General features: G+C 49.2%; 1 protein-coding gene across 3 annotated transcripts in view; it reads left to right on the forward strand.

The window, feature by feature from the left end:
* The first annotated feature begins 2,571 nt into the window (after positions 1 to 2,571).
* The window catches only part of FRMPD1 (FERM and PDZ domain containing 1), a 41,438-nt gene continuing 19,383 nt past the window's right edge, over positions 2,572 to 24,626 (forward strand). For 2 of the 3 annotated variants that reach the window (XM_063320811.1, XM_063320813.1), the window contains exons 1-6: positions 2,572 to 2,805; positions 15,876 to 16,037; positions 17,309 to 17,413; positions 18,209 to 18,366; positions 22,145 to 22,247; positions 22,630 to 22,675. In XM_063320811.1, coding sequence (XP_063176881.1) covers positions 17,313 to 17,413; positions 18,209 to 18,366; positions 22,145 to 22,247; positions 22,630 to 22,675 — 408 coding nt within the window. In that variant the 5' untranslated portion in view covers positions 2,572 to 2,805; positions 15,876 to 16,037; positions 17,309 to 17,312. The remainder of the gene's footprint in view (positions 2,806 to 15,875; positions 16,038 to 17,308; positions 17,414 to 18,208; positions 18,367 to 22,144; positions 22,248 to 22,629; positions 22,676 to 24,626) is intronic. The other variant, XM_063320812.1, reaches the window with a different exon arrangement.

A 24,626-nucleotide genomic window follows, 5' to 3' on the forward strand; every position in this document is an offset into this window, starting at 1 on the left:
CAGTGTTCCCTGGGCTTCTGAAACTTAGAATAATCAGAGGGAAGAAAACCACAAGCTAAGTTCTACCACACACAGGTACAAATCTAATACATTTGGTAGCTTGGCATGAAGCTCTGATTTCTCTTGTTACTGGATACCACTTTTTACCCCCAGGAAAGAGAACTTTGCTTAATTTCTTTGTTAATTAAGCTTCTGCTTCCTGCGTGGATTGCTTTGAAAGCACCATCCAGAGGCACTGGTAGGAAAGGAAATGTGATGCAGATTGTTCAGGAAAGCTGCATGAATCAGCAGTTGATGAAAAACCTTTTCCTGGGGACTGTTTAATGTTATATTAATTACAAATGTCAGGCCCCAACCTCATTTTTGGTTAAGTTCAGGGAACACAAAGTAGTACTAACCATGAAAGGTGCCAGAAAAATTCGGTTTTTACATCATCAGAAAAAGAAAATAACCATAGTTTCTGCATGTGAGCTGATTTGTGAGAAGAGCAGTTCCTGAAAAAGGAGCAGAAAGAACAGCGAAGGTAAAGGCAGAAGGACCCGCAGTGCAGAAATACCCTGGCTAATTAGGGAGTATGAAAGAGCAAAACCAGAAAGGCACAAAACAGAAAAAATCAATACCTTTCAGTAGGTGAGTCTTTGTTTCCTGTGCTAAATAAAGAGATGCAGACAGTAACAGAGGAGTCTAAATACAGAGCAGGGCATTTGTACAGCAAAGGCTGTTGTCAGAGAAGGAGAGGAAGAGCTGACACAGTGGATGTGCGTTCCTGTGTCCCCAGTTGTGCAGTGAATGTCACGCAGTGCCAGGCAATCTCCAAGAAGCCTTGCACCCACTGTCTTTGTCCTTAGCACCACCAAGCCCAGAGTACCAGCAGCAAGAGCACTGCACACTGTGCTATGTGATAAAAGCGGCTCTGCGTACCCACAGAGGAGCACAGAGAGGCAACAGCAGGGTGGGAAACCAAAATAATACCCTGTGTGTCTGTTCCCAGGCCCATGCAGGACTCATCAGCCCATCAGAAGACCACCTCCACAAGCCCAGAGGAGCACTGGGGCACAAACGCAGTCTGAAACACAGATTAGGGAATTTGACGAAGGGAAATCCTGTCCAGGACCCCCCCAGGGCTGTCCCAGGAAATGCTCAGCCCTACGGTCCGGGCATGAAACCTATCAAAAGGAGTCAAAGTCTGAGCACCCTTGGGACCGAGGGAGGTCCCTGCTATCAACACGGGACACGCTGTGGGTGCAGGGGAAGAGCATTCCGGGACTACACAAGGCCTATTACAGGATGCCCAGGGGAGGAACCAAATGTGGGGAAACACAGGCATCAGCATGGTCTGTGGAGAATAAACGTGGGAAAACAGAAGGATAAGGGGAGAAAAAGGGCCGGCAACGTATAAACATTTTTCTGGTTGGGATGCTTGTCTGGCCATGCCCTGCACTGGGTCAGCGCAGTCTGTTCTGTGCCTTATTCAACTCCATTTCCAGCGGTTTTCCTGGGTGAGGGACTATATCTCGTGTGTGCATGTGTGTCAGAGCGGCCCATGTGTCAGTGGTGCAGCACCTGGGGTGGTGTGGTGTGCAAGCGAGTGTGTGAGTGCTAATGATGATCCAGCCAGATGAGTGGCAAAGAGGTGATGTGGCCAGGGAGTCGTGGGGTGTAGGTCTTTAGGGGTGAGGCCTGGAAGGACTGCCTACTGGGGGGACCAGGGCAGTCCTGGGCAGCTCTGTACCTCTGTTTGTTGGTGCTGGTGTGTGAAGGAGGGTCTGATCCAGCAACTGGAGTGGGGCCACGGCCTCAGGGACGTGTATGGGCTTGTAGGTGCCAGCAACTGGGGAGACTGGGACCCAGGGGTGGGCATACGCACACAGGCACACACACTGACACACACACTTCCCACTAAGGGACCTTATGCTTGTTGTGGTTTAACGTCTGGCAGCCAGGACCATGCAGCCACTTGTGCAGTTCTTCCCCTTCCCCCAAGAAGGATGGAGAGAAGAGGGACAAAAAGAGAAGAAAGGAAAGGGGGAAAAAACCCCTTGTGAGTTGAGATAAAAATAGTTTAATAGAACAATATCAGAAGAGGAAAATAGCAGCAATAATAATAATAATAATAATAATAATAATAATAATAATAATAATAATAATAATATACAAGACACAAATCACTCTCACCAGCTGGTAAATTGGTGAATTGGTACTTTCATCAGCAGTGATTATGGATTCCCCTCCCTGCCCCCAACTAACCCCATTTATATACTGACCATGATATTTATGTTATGGAATATTCCACTGGGCATTCTGTTGTTCTGTCTGTATTCCCTGCTCAGCTTCCATGGGAAGCTGAAAAGAGTCCTTGAGACACATAAACATCGCTTAGCAACAACTAAAGCAATATACATTATTGACATTCCTTTCGCGGCAATCACTAGAAAGGAAATTAACTCCCAGGTGAAAGCAGGACGATGCTGACCAGCCAGAGGGTGGGGTTAGAATGAACTAGGGCGGGGCAGGGCGGGGAGGGGGCGGGGTGCCGGGGAGGCTCCTCCCCCGGGACCCCACCCCGCCCGCCCCCTCCGGCCCCGCTGCCGGCGGCAGGTAGCTGGGAGGCTTTTCTCCACAGCGGCGGCCGGGCTGCACGCGGGTTCCCATCTGTCCCCGCAGCATCGGAGCTGCGGAACCGTCGGTCGCGGGTGGAGGCGGCCCGGGCAGCCCGCGGCGGGCGGGGTCCCGGTAGGCAGCGGAGCTGCGGAGCGCGCCGAGACGATCCAAAACCGGCGGTTTCGGCTGAGAGGAGGTGTTGTAGTAAGTAGTACTGCTGGTTTCGCTCCATATCGGCCGTTTCACAACAGCCACGTGGAAGATGGCTTTGCCACTGGAGTTTACAGCCAGTGCCGGGGATTTCTGCCCCAAAACTGGCTGTCGTCAGAGAAGTGAGTGTTGCCGCACGGGCTTAGCTGGGTACAGTGGGAGAGGCTGTGCCATACTAACCCAGGGGTCTAGCAGAAAGCCGGCGGCTCTGCAGTGTGGTCTAGTGTCCTGCTGGTATTTTTTATCCAGAAATACCTGCCTCGCTGCGGGGGGGGAGGGGGGACAGCGGATTCTGCTGTAGGTCTGTGTGAATTAAGTGTTCATGATCTTGGATTTTGTGTCTCTCTTTTAGTTTAGGTGACGTGTTTAGTGGTTTCTGACCTGATCTTGCATCAAGTGCTGTGAGCTAATTTTCTTTTTCATGGGAGGAAGCTATATGCTCCCCTGCCCTGTCCCCCGTGCCCCCCCAACGAGCAAAACAAGCAAACAAAAAAAACCTCAACACCTCTCTGTTGTGGAATTCACAGTCAATGATTTTGGCTTTTCAACCGCAATGGGAAAATATTGTGAGAGAAATTTCACCTGAGCTTGAGGGAGCAGAAGTCAGAGTGGCTTTAACACGCGAGCATCAGGTGCAGCACTCTGTGGAGAGATTCTTCATCGCCAAGGGCAGTGGTCTCGCTGGGTAAAGGCAGGATCTCTGTGGGGCAGCTGAATCACAGAGATCAGAACTCTGCAGGACAGTGGGAGATAAGGCTTAATGGTCTAAAGGGGCTATAAAACAAGAAATGTTAGGAAGCCCATTAGTCATGCAGATCTTGTCCTGGAGGAGCGGTCCTGCTGGCCCAGAAGAACCTGCAGAATTGGAAGTGGAAAGGACGTGTTATGTAGGGAGCCCTCAGTGAACCATTTCTCCTGTGTTATCTTGTTCTGTGATGCTGTTCCCACTCCGATGTGGGAACAGTTTCTCTCTGTAGCAAGGCAGAGAGATAACTGTTCAGAGGGCTATCATAAAACCTGATAAAAATCCAAGCTCGAAAAGAAAAAAAAAAACATAACACCTGGAAGTCTGCAAGGCAGCATTTCATTCTCCCTGCATAAATTCATCAGCTAGCGAGGCACCTAATCCTTGCTTCATCCCTCCATTTGTGAATCAACCCGTGCAGCTCTGGTAAGGCTGATGAGTAAGCTCTGGGACCAAATTGGGTGGGAAGGTCAAAAGTGAGGGAGCACTGGAATGACTGCAAGGACCCAGCACAACTCAAAGGAAGAGGCTGGCCCTCTGCCCAGCCCCATGATACTAAACAGATAATAGAAATGGTGATGTGGAGACAGGTCTTTTTCAGATAAGTGTAGAGGGGTAGGAGGGCTCTGGATGGACAGGGGGCTTTAAAGAAACCGGTGAAGCCTTACAGAAAATGGCAGGTGAAGTTCTTTTTCACCAAAGTGTCTCAGTCACGTCCTGTACCAGCTGAAACTGCTATGGGAAAGAGTGGCTTGGCAGCAGAAATGACAGCATTTGGGTGCAGCTGGGCTTGCAGCCAAGTGTGGACCTCGCTGTGGTGGAGACTCCTTTGCTTCTCTAATTTAGCCATTGGTAGCAGGCATATGGCACACATTTCCAAGTGTAGCGCTATCTAAATTATCCTGGGTTTTGCTCCTCAAAGTTTTAGTAAATTACCCTCTAAATTTATGCTAAGCAAGCTGCTAGCAACTAGAGCAGTGTGTTTAATACTATTATCTGGACTCTAATGCTTGTAAAGAGCCTGGCATTTTTAAAGCTGAAGAGAAGCTCTTAGGCTTTTGTGAAATGGCTCTGTACGCAGCATGAAATTCGCGAATCGATATTTTTCAAGTGCATATATTTTCCCATTCTTTATTCATCCTTTCTTGGCATTTGCCAAAGGGCTATGCAGAAGTTGTTTCCCAGCATATAGTCCTCATGCTCAGTGAAATCAAAGGCACATGAAAAGATCATCCTTACTAACAGGTATGGAGGAACCTGTTGTGTTGCCAGCCCTGAACTTGCTTATGCTGAGGTGGGTTTTCTTCTGTATGAACAGTTCCAGGAAGACACTGGAAATACTCCAGAGTGCCAGACTTTACAGGCACGTTTGTTGTTTCAAAGTCTGCACCAGGACATGGAGATCACTACCAATACGTGGAGTTCTGCATGGAATCTCTTCGCGCCACCACCCCCACCGCCCCCCCCCCACATTGTACAAATTGCAAATGGTATGAAAGTGTTGCTAATGGGGTAAGCTTTTTGATTTCATGGTATTGTGCATACAGGGACTGGGGAAGAGGATCCAACTACACAATCAGAGGCAGTTGTTTTCATCACCGTGAAAACAAATTACTCTTGGAAAGCTAAGCTGGGAAATTAGAAGGGAACATTCCTTCTGTGCTGGCAGTTCTTGTCCAGAGAGGTAGAGCTGAAGGGATGAAAGTCTTCACACACTTCCACACAAGTCTATTTTTAGAAGTGAAAGCTATTCAAGAGGGGAAGTATTGATTTTTCTCCTTTCCACCTTGAACAGTCTGGTTATCATTTTCTTCAGTTTGTGTGTAATGGACCGTACACAAAGCTATTCTTAATTCTTCCCTTCTGCTATAAATGTATCAGCCAGGCAAGGATGCAGGGCCTTTGCTAAAACCAATATTTGGTGCCTGAAGTCATTGCATGCAATGTCCAGAACCTCATATTTTAAAACTAATTCAAATGCGAAGCCCCTTATATCTGCAGGAACTGGGGGCGCAGTGAGGGTGTAATGGTACAGGCCAGACTTGCAAATGACTTCAGAAAGCAAGCTAACAGCTGGCACTGCCCTGCAGCTGGGCTGGGGAGAGCAGCAGGGAATGGCTGACTTGTGCTCGTGGTCACTAATGACTTCTGGCCACCAGTAATATGTCTGGTCAAGCTAAAAGAGACAAATGGACTACCTTCATGAGTATCTGGCAGCAGTAGACGTGATCTGGCAGTGCCTGTCACCCTGCTGCTCTGATGTTTGTATCTATTCTCAGGCAAACTACAAGATGTGCTCCTGGCTCCCTGGGTCTGGCCAGGTATTACTTGGCTTTTGCTTAAAGATGCCACAGGATGGGTTCCTCTGTACCTCTTGGAAGATGGCTCTGCTAGGTGATTGCTGTGGAGGGTGTAGCTCATTTGGAGCTTCAGGTTCATCCTTCCACTGGCCAGCAGCCACGTGTCTCTTCCTCTGTTGTTCTGCTGCAAGAAGGCCCTGCTCCAGGGCTGGGCATGGAGCCACTCTGCCAGCAGTGCTGGCGCCAAGTCCCAGCAGTGATGAGTCTGTGCCTCCACCAGTCAACTGTGTGCCGCAGGTTGCATGGGGTCTTATGCTGTTCCTCTCCTCCACAGGCACCTCAACCCCAGGCCATCCTGGTCCAGGGGCGCATCTGCTGCACAGCAGGTTCCCCTGAAGAGCACCTGAAGGCTCTGGATCTGGCTCTGAGAAGCTTTTTCCCAAGTGACATGCACCTGTGAAGACACTGTGGTTTTTCAGAGCTGGAGTGTGTCCATGTAAAACCTGACCAGTGCTGTGTGAAAGTAGAAGGTCAGAGGGCTCGAGCAGTTGGAATGTGCAAGTACAGGCAGGGGGTGTCCCTGGAGGTGTCCAGGCTGCTCCTGGGAAGCCTCATCTGTGTGCAGCAATTGCATGAGGCAGGGCTCACCAGCACCATGGTCTGAAGCAGAATATCTCCTGTCTTCCCTGGGTTGCCAAATGCTCAAATTCCTCCTGCTGACTGTTTTTGACTTATGGCAGGTGTAAAGTTTTTTTGGGGTTGGTTCGGTTTTTTTTTTCCTTCCTGGCAGCAGCTGTTTGTAGGTGAAAGCTTGGCTTTCCAATAACAATAAAAAACAACAGTGCTTTTTAAAATATTTTTTCTGGTAGTGGTGGTAATTCCTTTCCTGATATTACAAAGAAGTGCTGAACATCAAAGGTTTTTCCACTTTGGATGAGAAGGAAATAGTGCTATGATTTGGCAGCACTTTGTGGGAACTACGGCTTAGGCACATGATGACATGGATTGCACCTCCTGAAACACTTCATGGCTTTCTTACCACATGATGTGCTACTTTCCCCTGGATGATATAGAGTATCGTGAGAGGGGTGAAGTCAAGGACTTCGACTTAAGTAGCTCCAGGAAGCATCAAAAATGATGTTCCCTCAGACTGATGCACTCTGTCCAGTTCACACAGTGTGGTCCATTTTCCCTGCGTCAGAAGCTGCCCTAGCTCCGAGGACGGGCTGTTGAGTGGGCACGGTGGTGGCTGTCACTTTGCTGCTTGAGCTGTGGTGAGCCATGCAAGTGCAAAGTACTTCCATTCTGTAGAAACAAAAGCTTAAAACCCAAGATGCACTGATGGCTTGATGAATAATTAAGTCAGATCGGTGCTTTTGCCTAAGATAGTTGGTGACAACAGCTGACAATTCAGAACTTGGCTTACCTGCTCCCTGAAAGCATGGCAATGCAATGTTATCTCCCTTGACCATGTCTCAGAGAACATCTTTACAATCTACTGTGTAGAAAATCTGTAAATTATTGTTCTGTCCCAGTGTCTTGTCAGGGCTGCCTGACCTTCAAAAGCTTTACTGCACAAATGCCTAGTCCTGCCAAAAGTGTCTTCTGATGCAGCCCATGCTCACAATGAACTGTGTTCATCAAGAATGAGCTTAGTTTTCTACTGCCTGCCTAGGAAGCAAAGAACATGCTTACTCTCTGGTGGTACTTGGACAAGAGCAGCAGCTGGAGGAGCAGACATCACCAGTTGTATCAATACCTCCCTACCCTGTAGCTGACCCATTACATGACCCAGATCCCCTGGCTGGTCAGCAGAGATGTGCTGTGTGAGAACCTGCCTATTCTTCTGAACCTGTATCTTCCTGACCCAAGCAGCTCCACACCCAATTCTGCTGTTGAGGGTGAAGACTCTTTCCTTGGCTGAGGGACCACACACTGGGTCTCTTGTCCCACAGGAGACAAGGGCTTTGTCCCAAGTCAGGGATGTTCATTGGTTAGGGAGGACTTCAACAAGAATCTGGGATAAACTGTTCTTTTGCTGTCTCTGGAATCTCTGGAAGCAGGTGAAAAAAAAGTGGCTTTCTGACAGTGGAGAGGCTGAGCATGAGCTGAAGGGCTTCTCTGCTGTTGTCGAAACCAAGGAGATTGGCCATGTGGCGAAAGAGGATACTCTGCTGCTGCAGTTTCTGCTTTTCAGAGCTTGTGAGGGCAGCACACAGCAGATAACTGGTCTCCTGGGAAGACCATGCCTGATAAGTTGGGGTAGCCTGGGCAGGGACCAGCCCTGCTTTGGCTCTGAACTGCACAGTGTGAGGATGTGTCATCAGCTACACAGGAGGTAAAATCATAGAATGGTTTGGGTTGGAAGGGATATTTAAAGGTCATCTACCCCAACCCCTCCTGCCATGAGCATGGACATCTCCAACTAGATCAGGTTGTTCAAAGCCCTGTGCAACCTGGCCTGGAGTGTTTCCAGGGATGGCGCATCTACCACCTCTCTGGGCAACCTGTGCCAGCGTTTCCCCACCCTTATTGTAAAAAATTTCTTCCGATATCTAGTCTGAATCTACCCTCTTTTAGTTCAAAACCATTACCCCTTGTCCTATTGCTACAGACCCCCCTAAAAAGTCCCCATCTTTCTTATTAGCCCCTTTCACATAGTAAAAGGTCACAATAAGGTCTCCCTGGAGCCTTCTCTCCTCCAGGCTGAACAACCCCAACTTTCTCAGCCTGTCTTCATACGAGAAGTGTTCCATCCCTGTGATCATTTTTGTGGCCTCCTCTGGACCTGCTCCAACAGGTCCATGTCCTTCTGATGTTGGTGGCCTCAGAGCTGGAGGCAGCACTGCAGGGGGGTCTCACCGGAGCAGAGTAGAGGGGCAGAATCCCCTCTCTCGACCTTCTGGCCATGCTGTTGGGGATGCAGCCCTGGATGTGATTGGCTTTCTGGGCTGCTAGCGCATATTGCCGGCTCATGTCCAGTTTTTCACCCACCAGTACCCCCAGGTCCTTCTCAGCAGGGCTGCTCTCAACCTCTTCATCCCCCAGTCTGTATTGATATCAGGGGTTGCCCCAATTCAGGTGCAGTACTTTGCACTTGGCCTTGTTGAACCTCATGAGGTTCACATGGGCCCACTTCTCAAGCCTGTCCAGGTCCCTCTGGATGGCATCCTGTTCCTCAGGCAAGTCAACTGCACCACTCAGCTTGAGGTCATCTGCAAACTTGCTGAGGGAGCACTCAATCACACTGTCTGTGTCATTGATTAAGCCATTAAACAGTACTGGTCCCAGTACAGACCCCTGAGGGACGCCATTTGTCACTGATCTCCGTATGAACATCGAGCTGTTGAACACTGCCCTCTGGATGTGACCATCCAACCAATTCCTGATCCACTGAACAGTCCACCCATCAAATCCATACCTCTCTAATTTGGAGAGAAGGATGTTGTGGGGGACCATCTCAAAGACCTTATAGAAGTCCAGATAGATGACATCTGTAGCTCTTCCCTTGTCCACTGATGCAGTCATTCCATCGTAGAAGGCCACTAGGTTGGTCAGGCAAGAATTGCCCTTTTTGAAGCCAGGCTGGCTCTCTCAAATCACTTCTTGTGCCTTAACATAGCTTCAAGGAGAATCTGTTCCATGGTCTCCCCAGGCATAGAGGTGAGGCTGACAGGTCACTAGTTCCCAGGATGCTTCTTTCTACCCTTTTTAAAAATGAGGGCAATGTGTCCCTTTTTGCAGTCACTGGGACTTCACCTGGGAGCCATGACTTTTCAAATATCATGGAGGGTCGCTTGGCAACTACACAGCCCGTTTCCTCAGTACTCTGGGATGCATCTTGTCAGCTCCCATAGAATTCTGTACGTTCAGGTTCCTCTGGTGGTCACGAACCTGATCTTCTCTTACAGTGCTCCCCCAGTCCCTGTCTTGTGGCCCATCCACTCAAGAGATGTGGGGAGAGAGGTTACCAATGAAGACTGAGGCAAAAAGTTGTTAAGTACCTCAGCCTTCTTGTCTGTTGTTACCAGTTTGCCAGTTGTGTTCATCAGGGGCCGTATACTTTCTTTGACCTTCCTTTTCTGGCTGCCATACCTGTAGAAGCCCTTCTTATTGTTCTTTGCATCCCTTGCCATGTTCAGCTACAGCCGCACCTTGGCCTTCCTGACCCCATCCCTACACAACTGGGCAGCATCCCTATGTTCTTCCAAGGATACCTGTCCCTGCTTTCACTGCCTGTGCATTTCCTTCTTGCCCTTTCATTTGACCAGCAGGTGCAGATGCACCATAATCCACATTATCAGTGAACTGACCTTCCAAATCCAGAGCCTCTTACCTGTTGTACAGAGGCAGCTGGGAAGGCGAGGTAGGCAAGGATGGGGTTCACCTGCCACCCAAGTGTGGACTTGTCTCCATTCACTCCCCTCCTTTAAGTTACTGCCTTTTGCCTACTGGTGGGACGATACAGGACTGCTTTGATTTTGTTTTTTTTCTGGTGAATGTTTCTGTGTCAGGGAGGGCAGAGTATGGTTCCAGCAGCACCTTGAAGCTTTTTGGCAAGCATAGCTACAGTTTGGATACTGACAGGACTGTGGACTTACATTCCTCTACACTGCCATGAAAAGGCAAAGGGGAAGGAAGACACGATGAAATGCACAACCCCGTTGTGTATTTTTCGCAGCCTGTCCTGGAAGGTGGCTTTCACAGCTGGCTGTAGTGCACAGCATCCTCCTAGCACTGCACACGTGGTACAGACACCTCTGCTTTTTCTCCAGGGCAACTGCTGCAATTCAACATAACTGTGATTACTTTGAAGCCCAAGAGCTCTGGTCTGGAACTAGCCATCTGTCAAAGGATAAGAGGAGAGATAAGACACGGAGGCTGCATTAGCAGCAATGCATGGTGTTAGTACCAGCCATCTTGCTGCTTTTGGGAGACTCATCAGCCCCATAAAGGAACAGGAAGAGGACATGAGGCTACTTTTAGACCTGTGAGCCCCTCCCGAGGAACAGCAGGCTGGTTTTTAAAGATGTAACCCAGTGCACAGGTTTTGACTGTGCAGGAAAAGAGAGATTTGGTTTTGATAAAAAGCAAAGGGGGCCAGCATAAAGCACTGTATTTATTTACGCTTTGGGCCATGGCACTGACTGCCATTCAGTCTTACTGCCTGTATTTTCAACACCATAAATTTTGACTGTGAGCCCTAGGGCTTTTCCGGTTAAGGGAGACAGATGTTTAGAACTTGTAGACACATCTGCAAAAGGAATGGTCTCCCCCACAGTTGCTGTGGAGGTTGCTGCTAGTGTTGAGGTCCCTGGCATTTTAGAGTGGCCAGAGGCAGGGTTTGTGTCCTCCATGAGCAGACAACCTTGTTGCAGACAGCAAGGTTTCCTGTGAATGCTGTGTAGGATTGGCTGGAGCTTAGAGGTCTGAGCTGGCTGCTCTCCTGATTGTCTTTGCAGTAAGCATCACTGCAGAGTGGCTTGGGGGCTGACTTGAAGATGGGAGGTGGAAGAAGCCTTAAAGGCCCTTTATTCCCCTCGTAAATTCACATGTGAGGCAGGAGTACTGCATTAATCTTTGCACAGCTGCACATGCTCCTGATAGGTGCTCCTTAAACGCCACAGAGAGCAAGTTACAGTAGTCGGGGACCTGTTGCCTAGTCTGGTTTCATCTTCCGCTGCCACCATCAGCAGGGCTGGCAGTAACAGTGGTAAAGGAAATGCTGATCATCTGCTTTTCAGGTAGAAAAGTGTATTTTGTAAAGATGAAAATGTAGTTGTTCTGCATCAGCTATTAATACGCATATTCTCACAGTAATATTTGTGTCATAGCTGCTGATTCCCAATATTTAGAACAAATCAGGCCCCAAACATCAGGAAATTTAAAACAAACAAAAAACTTTAATTCCTTTCCATTTGCCTGTGAGGATGCACCTGGGATCATGTATCAAGGGTGTTTTTGTTACCACTGTAAAGGTCAGATACTTCACTCTCATTGTAAGAATCAAACTGAATCTGTAACTTCCAGCCATCAGTATAGTGAGGGCAGCTGGGCTGTAATGAGTTGTTAGTACTGATGTGCAGATAGAGTGTTGCAGAAAGATCTTTTTATGTGGTGCACCTTCTGTGTTGCTGCACACAGGTATCCTGCCCTGCCGTGCCAAGTCCAGTGAGTCACTAATGTCCACAGGAGGTTTTGGGAGCTTTGCAGGGAGGCACAGGTGCAAGGGAACCCTTAAAAGCAGAAGAAAGGAATTTTTCTTTTTCAAAGGTGGCTTGACTGCCTCTGACAATGTCTGTGGGAGAAGGCAGAAGACAGGTCATCTTTCTCACGATGTCCCACCTCTCAGAGCTCAGCACAGACAGCTGGAACCAGACCTGGCCATGATCTCCCCCCATTTGCTTCTCGTCATGCTGCCTGTTGTTCTGGTTGCTCTCAGGTAGCCTGCCTGGCGTCTCTGGCAGAATTAAAAAGCTGTATAAGAAAAGTCACTACGCTGAATATCCTGAAGAGAGCTAGAGGTCATTTAACCTAGGTTATCCTTGTTCTCTCTGCTGGTTACTCTAAGGAAGTCTGGATTTTGGCTTCGTGCCATCTCAGCAGTGTGTGCTCCTGCAAGGTGCCAATGGGGAAAAAATGCAGCAGAAGAGTAAGGGTTGTGTTCCCACAAACCATAATGCTCTTAGCCTTGCAGGGCTGCGTGCCACATGCACAGTAGTCCTACACTGAAGGCTTGCTGCATGGGCAGGGAGCAAGTGAATCACAGGCAGCAGACCTCTGTTGACCCAGAGGAGCACTATAGTGTCACAGCGCTTTATCAGTACCCATTATTGTACTGCACTTTGGGCCTGGGGGAGGACAGGGCACATTACACACTATTTGAATTTTATTATTGCCTTCCTTGGGATTGCACACTACTGACTGGGATCCATTACAAGGAGTACTTAGAAACATGCTTCCCAAAGCCCAAATGAGTGAGATATGGGTGGACCACACTCAGAGCTGGTTTATGACAGCTTATTGTCACTACTCCCGTTCATGCAGTTCTCTGCCATCAGTCAGCAGAGGAGACCTGCTGATTCTCACTAGTGCTCCTGCAAATTTTGATGGTAGCAAACACTTTAAAACAAAGATGTAATTTCAAAAACAACAGTAGAACGCTTTTTTATCAGCAAATTTCAGTTTGATGAATTAATACTTTCCATGTAATGACATGAGAATAACTGAAGCATTTTCCTTGAAGGTTGGTTTGGTTGGGTTTTTTTTCCTGCCAGTCAAATCTGGGCTAGCTGGCTGAATACTCCTTCATTCAGTGCCTTCTTTGCACAGCCAGCACACATTTCTTCACAGCTTCCTTTCCTTGTGCGGCGGGCTGCCACCAACTTTCTGCTCTGCTTTGAGCAGACAAGAACCGAGTGGTGTGAGATTAGACCTGTATTGTCCCTCTTTGCAGCAGGGATGGAATGTGCACACCTGCTGTGCCACTGCAGTGGGTGAAGGGGAGGCTGTGGAAGAGGCTGATGGGGACACAGTGTTCTCGCTGCTCTGGCAGCGCTGCATGACTACAGGCAGTGAAGGCTGGTGGTTCTCCTTGTGTCGGTGGTCCTCCATGCAGGAGACAATGTCCTTCCCGCCCCTGCTGTCTTTTGTCCTGCCCTGTGGACTTTCGTGGGCGGAGTGATTAACTTCACTTGTATGGGAGAAGTAGTGAAATATTTATTAAGATAAACCAGTGATTTAACAAAGTTAGTAGTGAATGCGACAGTGTTTACGAGATTCGATGCCAGGGCACACTTGATTATTTACTGCATAGGGACCAGGGTCAGACAAGCTGTCAGGGAGACCCTCCCGTTGAGTCACGAGGTTCAGAAAGGACCCCCTTGCTTTCTAAACTCCTCAGGGAGGAGTGTAGGTGCAGCTGGATCCAGTCCTAGTCCCAGACTTGGTCAATGGTTTATGTCTAAAGGATTATATATGCGCAATCAATCCTTAGATCACTTAGCTAAGATTTCAAAGTTTAGCATGCTATTAGTCACTTACCGAGAATCTGTTGCGGCAAGGAATCTCTCAACCTCGAGGAGAAGAACCTTAAGCGAGCGTCTCCACTCACAGGGAGATCCTGTTGTGCAGCCCCCTGCCGTGCAGGAGAGCTCAAAGGGCTCTTGGGCTGTCCGATATTTATGAAGTAAGATAATTGACCTGTAGTCATATTCACATGGGAACGAGATACCTTGGTTCCTGCTCCAGACAGGGTTTTGGTTATGTTGCCAGCCATCTCCCACAGTTCAAGTGCAACTCATCACAACTCCTGCTGATGGCCATGGCTTGAGCAGGAGCTGGGGCGGGGAAAGGGGGAAAAGGGGAGAGCACACTGCCACATGGACGCATGCTCTGAGGTTTGCCAAGGCCCTGTTTTGAAGCCAGCGTTGTTCCTGAAGAGCCAGGATTGCCCACCCAGGCTTCCTATGAGATACCAAGCAATAGCTGTCTGGATGGGTCAGTTAGCCGTGCGAATACCCGGCAAGTCTTAGTTTCCTCTGGCAGAGTTTAAGGATCTTTGTGTATTAGGATCCTAGGCCACTCAAGCTGCTTAGTGACGTGCTCAAGGGCTTGGCTCAAAAATAGTTGCAAAAGGGCAGATGGGAGAAGGACTCAGGTCAGAGCTTGCATCATCTTTGATGCAAGGAGGAAGTGCCAACTGCACGTGCGTGATGGGTCTGTGCAAAAGGCTGGGTAATCCTGTCCCCCTCAGCACATGTGCAGGGGCCTGTGTGCCCTGGGGACACTATGAGAAAGAAGGCTGCTACCTTGTGTTTTGCACTATTATAGGGAAATGTCTGCTCAAACTGCCTCTTCTAAGATACCTATTGTTTGGGTCAAACATTCTGGTTTACTGAAGGGACAAGGTGGGGTTTTTTTCTCTTTTACTATTCTATCTGGGTTTTTTAAGCATTTATGTTTGTTCTTCAAGCTTTTCCTCCTTGTCCTGCAGGTTAAGAGACTTTCTCCAGAAACTCTCTTTTGTGAAGAAGAGCAGAAGCATAGAAAGGAAAGGCTGTCCTTTTTGAAAAGAAGTAAAAAATATGGGGCATGGGTAGAGTGTGGTAATGAGGCACATGGAAGTAATGAGAAAGCACCAGAGAACAATTGATCTCAGTTCATCAGTAGCTGAAGCAGGTGGCTTCTAGGCTTCCAAACAGAGAAAGGACCAGCCGCAAGCAGGACTTTCCCCGTGGCTCAGAGGGGAATGAGAGCATTTGAAGGGATGTAGGAAAGCCAAAGCACTTTATACTACTGAGAAGAGAGATTAAGTCGGTCAGAAGATGGTTACAGCCACACTGTTGCGTGAGTATTAGAGTGTCTGCAGAGCTGACTGTCAGAAACAGTGAAATCCTGAGGCTGAAAGGCAACATGCTAAGCACAGACCATGACTGCACAGGCCTTGGTTTGACATGTCTGATATGTGTCTTTCAGGGTGCAGAACTGCTATGCTTCTACTTGTTCTGCGGTTACTTCTCAGTCATCCTCTGGAAAGGGAGCAGATTTCCCATCCTACAAGCTCTAGTTTCCTTCAGAAAACACCGCTTGATTGCAAGGGTAGTCATTTTTGTTTCAGAGATGCTGCTCAGAGGCAGATATAGGAGCAGTGTGGATGAAGGAGCAGTTTTGAATTCTGTTGATAAGAAAGAGCAGCCAAGAGAACACTGAGTGAAAGAGTTCCTCTAGGGTTGAATTTTGTGGCCCTCTTTTCTGTCCGTTGCTACACAAGCAGGTAGTGAAATGGGTCAGAATGGCTTCCTCGGAGGGCAAGAGACATGAATAAATGTTGGTCCTGTCCTCTCAGCCTTGCTAGAAAAGATGAATTAAGGGGAATGTTGTGAGTTGGGAGGATGCTGAGGGGAAGAAGTCCAGTTTGTGTTGAGACAAAATGTTTTGTGCCTCATTTCTGTCAGCTTCCAACCATTTCTTTTATATCTTGTTATTTTGAAGTTAACTTACCACTGTTTCTGCTACAGCAGAGCTCCTGTTATGGACCAGCATCCCTCTGTCCTGTTCGCTGTCCCAGCATAACAGACAATGTCCCCGATGTGCAGAACTTACTCTTTGAGCAGAAGATACGAGAGAGGAGCCCAGGACATACAAATCTTGCAAGCTGACTGGAAGACACAGTGTGAAAGGTGGCTATAATAATTCTGTCTCCTTACTGAAATACGAAGAGTTTATATTCTTCATGACTTCTTGTTGATGCAGACATATTTCTGTTTCATTTTGTGTTTGGTTCACTTGCAGCCCACAGTTCTTTCCAGTGTTTGAATGAGTAATGAAAATTATATGTGACCACAGGCTTTCTGTATCTTGAAAGGCACAATGTTAAGGTGGTAAATGGTCTGGTTTGGCAGAGGAATCGCGGACTGGCAGGTTCACTTTGGGGTCTGGAACCTGACCTAGCCTTTGCATCTTCAGAAGAAGGAATGGTTTTAGGTGCAATTGAGGTCACAATGAATTAACCAGATCTGAGCCAAACCCTTCTAACGCCACAGTTCTTCAGTTCTGTAGGACTAAAAACATCCTATCAACAGCAGAGGGTGCATGCACAAGGAGCAGGTTGGTGAGTTACCATTTTCATATTGTTGAACTAGAGCTTTTAAATAGAAGATCGAGGATGAGCCACTCATCTTACTGGTTTCTGGACCCACATATGTTTGCAGAGCTCCAGGTCTAGTAGATGTCAGTACACTAGACAAGTTTTATCAGACATAAATTTGGGCTTATGACATTGGTTTAGAGGCTGCTTCTGCTAGTGCAAACAACAGCGTGCAGCAGCTTGCACTGGCCACTCAGTTTCTTTCTTCATTACTGCTCTCTAGAATTTCTGTAGCTGTATTAATCCGAGAGGAAATCTGCCACAGGGAGGGAATATACCAGCTCTCTGCCTTCCTAAAGCAGCCAGGAGCTGGCTGTAGACCTCACTTCTGAGCCCTGAAGACTGTATACCTTTCCCTGAAATGACAGTCAATGATAGTTTGGATCAATGTACAGGTGGGTGTTACCAAACTTACCGTTCAGAGATCCCAGACTAAAATAGAGAAGGGCTTTCCTATGACTGGTATGGCAGCTTTCTCTTGTTGAGAAAACAGATAAATGGATCCAGAAGCCATGAAAAAGGAATACAGAGGTTACCGTGTCATTTGCTGCCGTAAGAAGCTAATGCAGTATGACCACCAGCATAGACTAACCAAAAGCATCAGGCAGGGGAGACTGGATGGGCAGGAAGAATCATAGTGTTACAGACATTAACATCCTCTGTCGAAGCACATGGTCTTCCCAAAGTGCCATTGGATCTCTTTATTACAAAGGAGTTGTGAATTGTTATTTTTAAGTCTGAACAGTGTCTAGATTTCCTCAGTCTTTTATCATTCTGTTTTCCTGTGATTTCTGCCACTTTCAGGTAAATGGAAGATTTGGAGACTAACTTAATCCAGACACGCAAAGCATGTAGAATAGAGCAAATGGTAGCCAAATGGCTTCACCGCTCTCGGGATGGTGCATCCAGGTAAATAAGGTTTTTGTGAAAGGAATATCTGTTGATCGGCTTTGATCAGAGGCAGCACAAGCTTGTTCCCAGCAAGCAGGAGCAGTCACAGGTTGCAGATCTTACTCATTGTTTTAGTTGTTCTTGGGAAATATACATACAGTAGTCCCTAGAAAACAAAAGTGATTTTAAGAATCCCCTTTGGTTTGCAGGGGCAGATCTTCCTGCTTTCACCCATTCTGGTTTTGTGAGCCACGTCTGCAGAAATACAACACTGCTCAATGCAAAATGTGCTTTTCTTGAAGATGAGGTTTTAGTTCTCTTTGTGTCTTGCCCTTGGCCCGTGTTTTCAGGGCAAGACTGGGTTGCATTACAAGGGATCCTGACCCACTGCTGCTTTACTTTCCTAAAGTCTGTGAATCAAAATCTGGCCTGGATCCTGGCAGAAATAGAGTGCTGTAAATTCCCTCACTGCCTTGCTGGGTAAAGGTGTTGCTGTGAATTGTGGAGATCAGGGCTTGCTGTAGGGCACACCTGGAGTTCTCCCTCCATGTGACCACTGGGGTGGGGTGGCTGAAGGAGTTGTTACAAGCAGCTGGTGCCACTGGTCTGATGTCTGTGGCTTTTTGTGGAGCCTGGGGGATCACTGCTGGCCAGCACAGTGCAGAGCCATCTGTGGGTACCCAGGGAAGAGCTGGCCTCTCTGTATACTGATGCAGTCCACTGACAGTGGGGCTGTGTGTATGTGAGTCTATGTCCCTTCGATAAAGTATCTTACAACTATATCTAGTTAATCACCAGCTTCTTGTCTCACAGGGGCAGAGTGTCTATGACAGACAGCACCAGTGATGGCAGTGGCCAGCCTGCCAGCCATGTCAAACTTACCATCACAGTATACAAAGATTTGGTCCTCCATCACTATGGCTTTGAGATTTGTCCAACTCTTCCTCTTACGATTGCATCTGTCACTGCAGGTAAGCACTGGTTCTTTCTCCCTACAGTCGCGGGTGTGAGAAGCCTGAACTGTCCCAGATGGCCCTAGTGATAAACTCTTGCCAGGTGTTGATGAGTTTCTCAGGTACCTCTGGTCGGCATGTGATCCTTGAATACTGAGGGCAAAAGCCTGTGTGCCTGTGGCGTGCAGAGTGCTTGAACACCTGCCTGATTCTGATGGCATGGAAGAAATCTAAGCCAATGGCAGCTTCATGGCGAATCCTTCGCCTGCACTCAGACGTAGCTGACCATCAGGGATGCAAAAAGCTGCTTCAAAGCAAAGTTCTTTCTGGTGTTTTATCTGTAATTTAAATGAAGAATATAATCTAGAGTTCTTATTCTGCAGTGGCCCTAGTGATCTGTTGTTGAAAATGCTCTCTGGGCTTACAGCCCTGTAACACAGAGAGGATCACTGCTAGTTACAGGCAGCCTAGAGGTGGAATTCTGGGCAAGTCAAGCAGATCAGGTCTTCCAGTTACAAAAGGGAGGATATAACTGCTTTTAAGGTGGCCTGGGGGGTTCTGAATCAAAACCTGTGAATGTGGTTTTTATTTACCTTTTTTTTTTAATGGGTACACAAAAATACCTGCTTTTTACCTGTCGGTGTGAGTGTGACAGCCAGAGAAAGACTGTGTCTGATCCAGGCAGGCAGGTGTTTTGGGGAGGGTGGCTGCAGGTCTGGCCTGGGCTCTGCCTCTGGCCACCCATATGGGCTGTGGCATCCCCCATCTGCCTGGGAGAACGGCCTGTCCAAGTGCTCATGCTTGTGGGCTGTTTAGCATAACTATGGTCTCTGGCCTTTTACAGTGCTTTCGAGGGAAATTTTCTCTTTATGCCCCTTCCCACGTGAAACGTGGTTAAATTATAGAATCATAGAATCTTCATGGTTGGAAAGGACCTTTGAGATCATCGAGTCCAACCAAACAACCTACAATGTCTGCCACTAGAGCATGCCCTGAAGTGCCACATCTAGACGTTTCTTAAACACCTCTAGGGATGGTGACTCAACCCCCTCCCTGGGCAGGCTGTTCCAGTGCCTGACCACTCTTTCAGTAAAGTAATTCTTCCTAATCTCTAATCTAAACCTCCCCTGCCGCAACTTCAGACCATTTCCTCTGGTCCTGTCATTATTTACTTGGGAGAAGAGGCCAACACCCAGCTCTCTACAACCTCCTTTCAGGGAGTTGTAGAGGGCAATGAGGTCTCCCCTCAGCCTCCTCTTCTCCAAGCTAAACATGCCCAGCTCCCTCAGCCTCTCCTCAGATGCCCTGGTCTCCAGACCCCTCACCAGCCTGGTGGCTCTCCTCTGGACACGCTCCAGCACTCAATGTCCCTCTTGTACAGCGGGGCCCAGAGCTGAACACAGCACTCGAGGTGAGGCCTCACCAGTGCCGAGTACAGAGGCACCGTCACTTCCCTATTCCTGCTGGCCACGCTATTCCTGATACAAGGCAGAACGCTGTTGGCCTTCTTGGCCACCCGGGCACACTGTTGGCTCATGTTAAGCTGGCTCCACCAGCACCCCCAGGTCCTTTTCTGCCGGGCAGCTTTCCAGCCACTCTTCCCCAAGCCTGTAGCGTTGCTTGGGGTTGTTGTGACCGAAATGCAGGACCCGGCACGTGGCCTTATTAAACCTCATACGGTTGGCCTTGGCCCATGGATCCAGCCTGTCCAGGTCCCTCTGTAGAGCCTTCCTACCCTCCAGCAGATCAACACTCCCACCTGGTTTGGTGTCGTCTGCAAACTGACTGAGGGTGCACTCAATCCCCTCATCCAGATCATTGATAAAGATATTAAACAAAACTAGCCCCAAAACTAAGCCCTGAGGGACACCACTGGTGAGCGGCCACTGAGAGGATTTCACCCCATTAATCCCAACTCTCTGGGCACGGCCATCCAGCCAGTTTTTAACCCAGCGAAGGGTACACTTGCCTATGCCATGATTCGCCAGCTTCTCCAGGAGAATGCTGGGGGATGGTGTCAAAGGCCTTACCAAAGTCCAGATAGACAACGTCCACAGCCTTCCCCGCATCCAGAAGGTGGGTCACATGGTCATAGGAAGAGATCAAGTTGGTTCAGCAGGACCTCCCTTTCCTAGAGCCATGCTGGCTGGCCCTGATCCCTTGGCTGCCCTGCACTTGCGGTGAGAGCTCACTCAAGATGATCTTTCCTGGTACCGAAGTCAGGCTGACAGGCCTGTAGTTCCCCAGATCCTCCTTCCAACCCTTCTTGTAGATGGGCGTCACATTAGCCACCCTCCAGTCATCTCGTACCTGCGCTGTTGACCAGGATAGTTGATAAATGATGGAGAGAGGCTTGGTGAGCTCTCCCGCCAGCTCCCTGAGTGCTGTTGCGTGAATCCCATCCGGCCCCATAGACTTATGTGCGTCTAGGTGCAGAAGCAGATTGACTACTTCCTCCTGGATTATGGGTGGGTTGTTCTGCCCTCCATCCTTATCTTCCAGCTCAGGAGGCTGAGCACCCTGGGGATAGCTGGTCTGACTATTGAAGATGGAGGCAAAGAAGGCATTAAGTATCTCAGCCTTCTCCTCGTCCTTGGTTGCAACTTTCTCCCCCCCCCGCATCCAGTAAGGGATGGAGATTCTCCCTGGCTTTCTTTTTGTTGATATATTTATAAAAGCTTTTTTTGTTGTCCTTAATGTTAGTGGCCAACTAACAAATTAGCTGAGAGTCTTAAGGTCTGTGAAGTGGGGAAGGAGTTTTTCTGTTAGTCTTTTCTTTTTTCCTAATCAGAAAGAATCATTATTTTATTAAAACTGAGGCACAAAGATATCCGTCCTTTTAAGTCCCGCCCTTTGCTGTAGGAGGCCACAGATAAAAGCCCTGTTTTTCATTCCAAATTATGTGTTTTGCCTTTCAAGTATGGTACCTGATGCCGGAGTCTTCCTGAGGGACAGGAGGTGGGTGCTAGGTGGGTTTGTGGGCACACCTCTGTGTCAGAGAAATTCATAGTGTGCCTGAGCCAGCAGGCTGGCTGTAGTAGAGCTGGGGGGTGCAAGCATGCTTCTCCTTCTCAGATCAGAGATCCACCTGCTCCTTAGCCCCTTGGATCGTGCGGCTGCTGCTCTCCTGGAAAACAAAGCTCAGAAACCATCTTTTCCCCTTGTTGTGGATCCTCCCAGCAGATAGTGTGCTTAAGGAGACCTCCTCTGTGTTCTCCCAAGTTGCAGAGGGGAGTCACCGAGCTCGGAATCCAGCCCACATCTCCCATGGACTGCGGCAGCACCTTGGTCTGGATGGTGGCATGCCAGGAGTGCCAAGCCTGGGCTTGTGCGCCGCAGGTGGTGACTGTCAGGGTCAGCCCAGGGTGCAGACCCCGCAGAGGGGAAGTGCTCGCGGGTGGGCAAAGGGCAAGGCAGTGCTGCTGCCCCCAGTCCTCCTGCAGTTTACTGGGAGCCTATGAGCTCTCCTGCCGCACCCTGGGCAGGCTCTGTCTGAGGACAGTGTGGTGGGCTCTACCAAGGGAAAAGACCTGCGCAAGAGTGATTTTCTGTAGGGCAGGGGCAGCCTCTGGGGCCAAGGGACAGCCCGGATGAGGTGGCATGGATAAGGGCGGTGGTACACCAGCTGGTATCAGGGCCCAACGTCCTTTGGTGCTTTTTTATTTTGACATCCAGAGGCACTTGCTGAGGCAAGTGGGTGCCGGGTGGGAAGAGGAGCTTGCAGTGAGCGTTGCTGGTGGGAGGAGGTCTGCTGGCATGGCACAGTCGTGACTAACAGAGTGCCGGTCACCCACAGGGAGCACCGCCGAAGGGAAGCTGCAACCGGGCGATCAGCTCCTCATGATAAACTCAACTGCGGTGGATGATGTGTCTGTCGAACGAGCAGCTGACATCATCAGGTGTGGTCCCGCATGGCCGGTGGGGACGAGGTGGCAGAGGGCTGAAAGGAGAGGTGCAGGGACTGGGTCTCACCAAGGGCTGCGGAGGTGCATGGCCATGTGGGGCTGGACTCTGCCGAGGGGAAGACCTCGCTGCTTCCTGGGGTGCTGGGCTGGGAGGGGGCCAGCCCCACAGGGACAAGCCTGCCCTGCATTTGAAGGGCATAGTGGCCCAGGAGATTGGGGTTTCCTTGCTCTCCGGCACCATGCTGGGCCCTGGTACGCTGCGCCTTGCCCAGCTGAGAGCCTTCAGTTGCCAGGGTGGAGGGCCTGATGGCCGTGATGCTGGGGAGGAAGGTGCAGGTGGCTGCTGACCCTGACCAACTGCCCGTCTCTGTTACAGGGAGGCCGGTGATGAGCTCCTCCTAACTGTCCTGCGCTGCACGTTGGTAAATGGCCTTTCTTCAGCACTCTCAGCACTCCCAGCAGCACTGCCCCAGATGGCCATGGCCGGCAGCGTGGCCCGCAGGGAAGGTGGGGCAGCTGGGCTGGCATGCAGGACGCAAGGGCCCGACCAAAGCCATGAGGGAGCTGCAAGGGTCCTCTGCTTCCACGCATGTCCTTTGAGAAGGTTTTGTGGAGAATCAGTGGCAACCTCTCACAGCTCCCCTGGGTGCAGGGTATTTCAATGTGTATAAAAGCTGAGCTGCAAAGCAAGGACAAAATTGGGTTTGTGTGCTTTTTGGCTTCTTGTGATGTATGAAAGTGGCCTGAGGTGAATTCCCCCCCACCCCTCCCCGGAAGGCATTCTGGGAGTCTTTTTCATTTGTTTGGAGTTTTTAAATTTTGATTTATTCTTAGAAACAAGAATTGTGATTCTTTCGGAAGAGTTACTGGAGCTGTCAGGCTTAAGGTCATGATGGTTTTTTGGCCATTCAGTGAAGGTACATTGAAGAGAAAATCTCTTAAATATATTTTTCCTGTCCAAAGTTTCCCACCCATGTTGGCATTCAATGGATGTGCACAAAGCCAAAATAACCAGAAAAACTTCAAGCAAACCCACTGAACGGTGGCTTCCCTCTTTTGTTAATCTGATCACCCTTGCCTGGTATACTGGCTGTCAGTCTTGCCAGTGCTTGATCTGGCTCTGGAGATGAGAGTTAGTTACTGAAGACCTGGATGCCTGCCAAAAGGGGGAAAATGCAAGGGCTTTTCAGAAAAAAAAGGATTTGGCAAACCCTTCATGGGATTTGGAACACCCTTCACAGGCCTTCATGCATTGTTGAGAAGCCAATGGGGCACGAACCCATTTTTGTTTTTTCCTTTGCAGGTCACTTTAAGGACACCTCCAAATACAGCCAAGGCTGATCTTGGGTTTGGGGTTGGCTCTTGCCCCACTCTGAAGGCAGCTGTGCTTAGAGCTGAGAGGTAACGCCTCCCATCGACAGACACCAGACCCTCTGCCGGGGCTGCCCTGGCAGCACTAGAAGGGATGTGGGAGGCCTTGTCCCTCCTCAGGGCAGCTGCGGGGCGTGGTGCTCCCTACAGCCCGGCAGACTCTGGAAGGGCTGGCTAGCTGGGCACAGACTCCTGCCTGCCTCCCTTTCTCCGTCCTTGCCAAATGTCCTTGGGGTGAGCTGACGCTGTGGCAGGTTGGGAAGCACCTGCGTCTCTGGCAAGAATGTAGGAATTGCTCTACCTCAAAGTCGTTTGTGAGGATACTGAGGGATAGTGCCTCTGTTCTTCTTAGGGAGTACTGTGCTTTACAAGAGCAGGACATCTGGGCACAAGAACTCAGTCGTACCGAGGCTCATGTGGTGTCTTGTGAGTTTGGTAGGCCCCTGTCAGGGTGAAACCATGGTTATGTGACAGCAGTGCAATTAAGTCAAGTTGGCTTTTTAGCCTTTGGCAGTTTTCTTAAACATTTGCAACATGAGACTCTGCTCTAGATACCCCAGCTGAGCTGGGAAGTGCTGCACACACAACTGTGTTCCTGTGAAATGCTGCCAAGGGGTTCTATCACTGCACGGCACTCTGCACATGCTGGTTTATGGTACTTTGTAGCCCCGCTGCAAGCCAGCTGTTGGCAGATTAACAGTCATTCTGCAGGATCCTGGCATCATTGCAGGAGCTGGGGAGATGCCTAAACACAGTAATGTGTTAACATGCAGTGAAATTAGGAGTATGTACAGCATGTGTTGCATTTATGTCCACTTGTTGGACAGATGGATTTGGGCTCTGAGGGTAGCAACTGCCCAGATAGGTCAAAAAGGCCTGTGACAAGCCTGGAGGGTGAGAGACTCCTAACAGCACCTGGTCCTGTAAGTGCGAGGCAGTGTGGTGTGACCAGTGTCAGCGCGGGCTGTGATCGCACCCCCGCCTGTTCTGTAGGCCTCTGCC

The sequence above is a fragment of the Chroicocephalus ridibundus genome, chromosome Z (genome assembly GCF_963924245.1).
Source record: "Chroicocephalus ridibundus chromosome Z, bChrRid1.1, whole genome shotgun sequence".
Classification (NCBI taxonomy): Eukaryota; Metazoa; Chordata; class Aves; order Charadriiformes; family Laridae; genus Chroicocephalus; species Chroicocephalus ridibundus.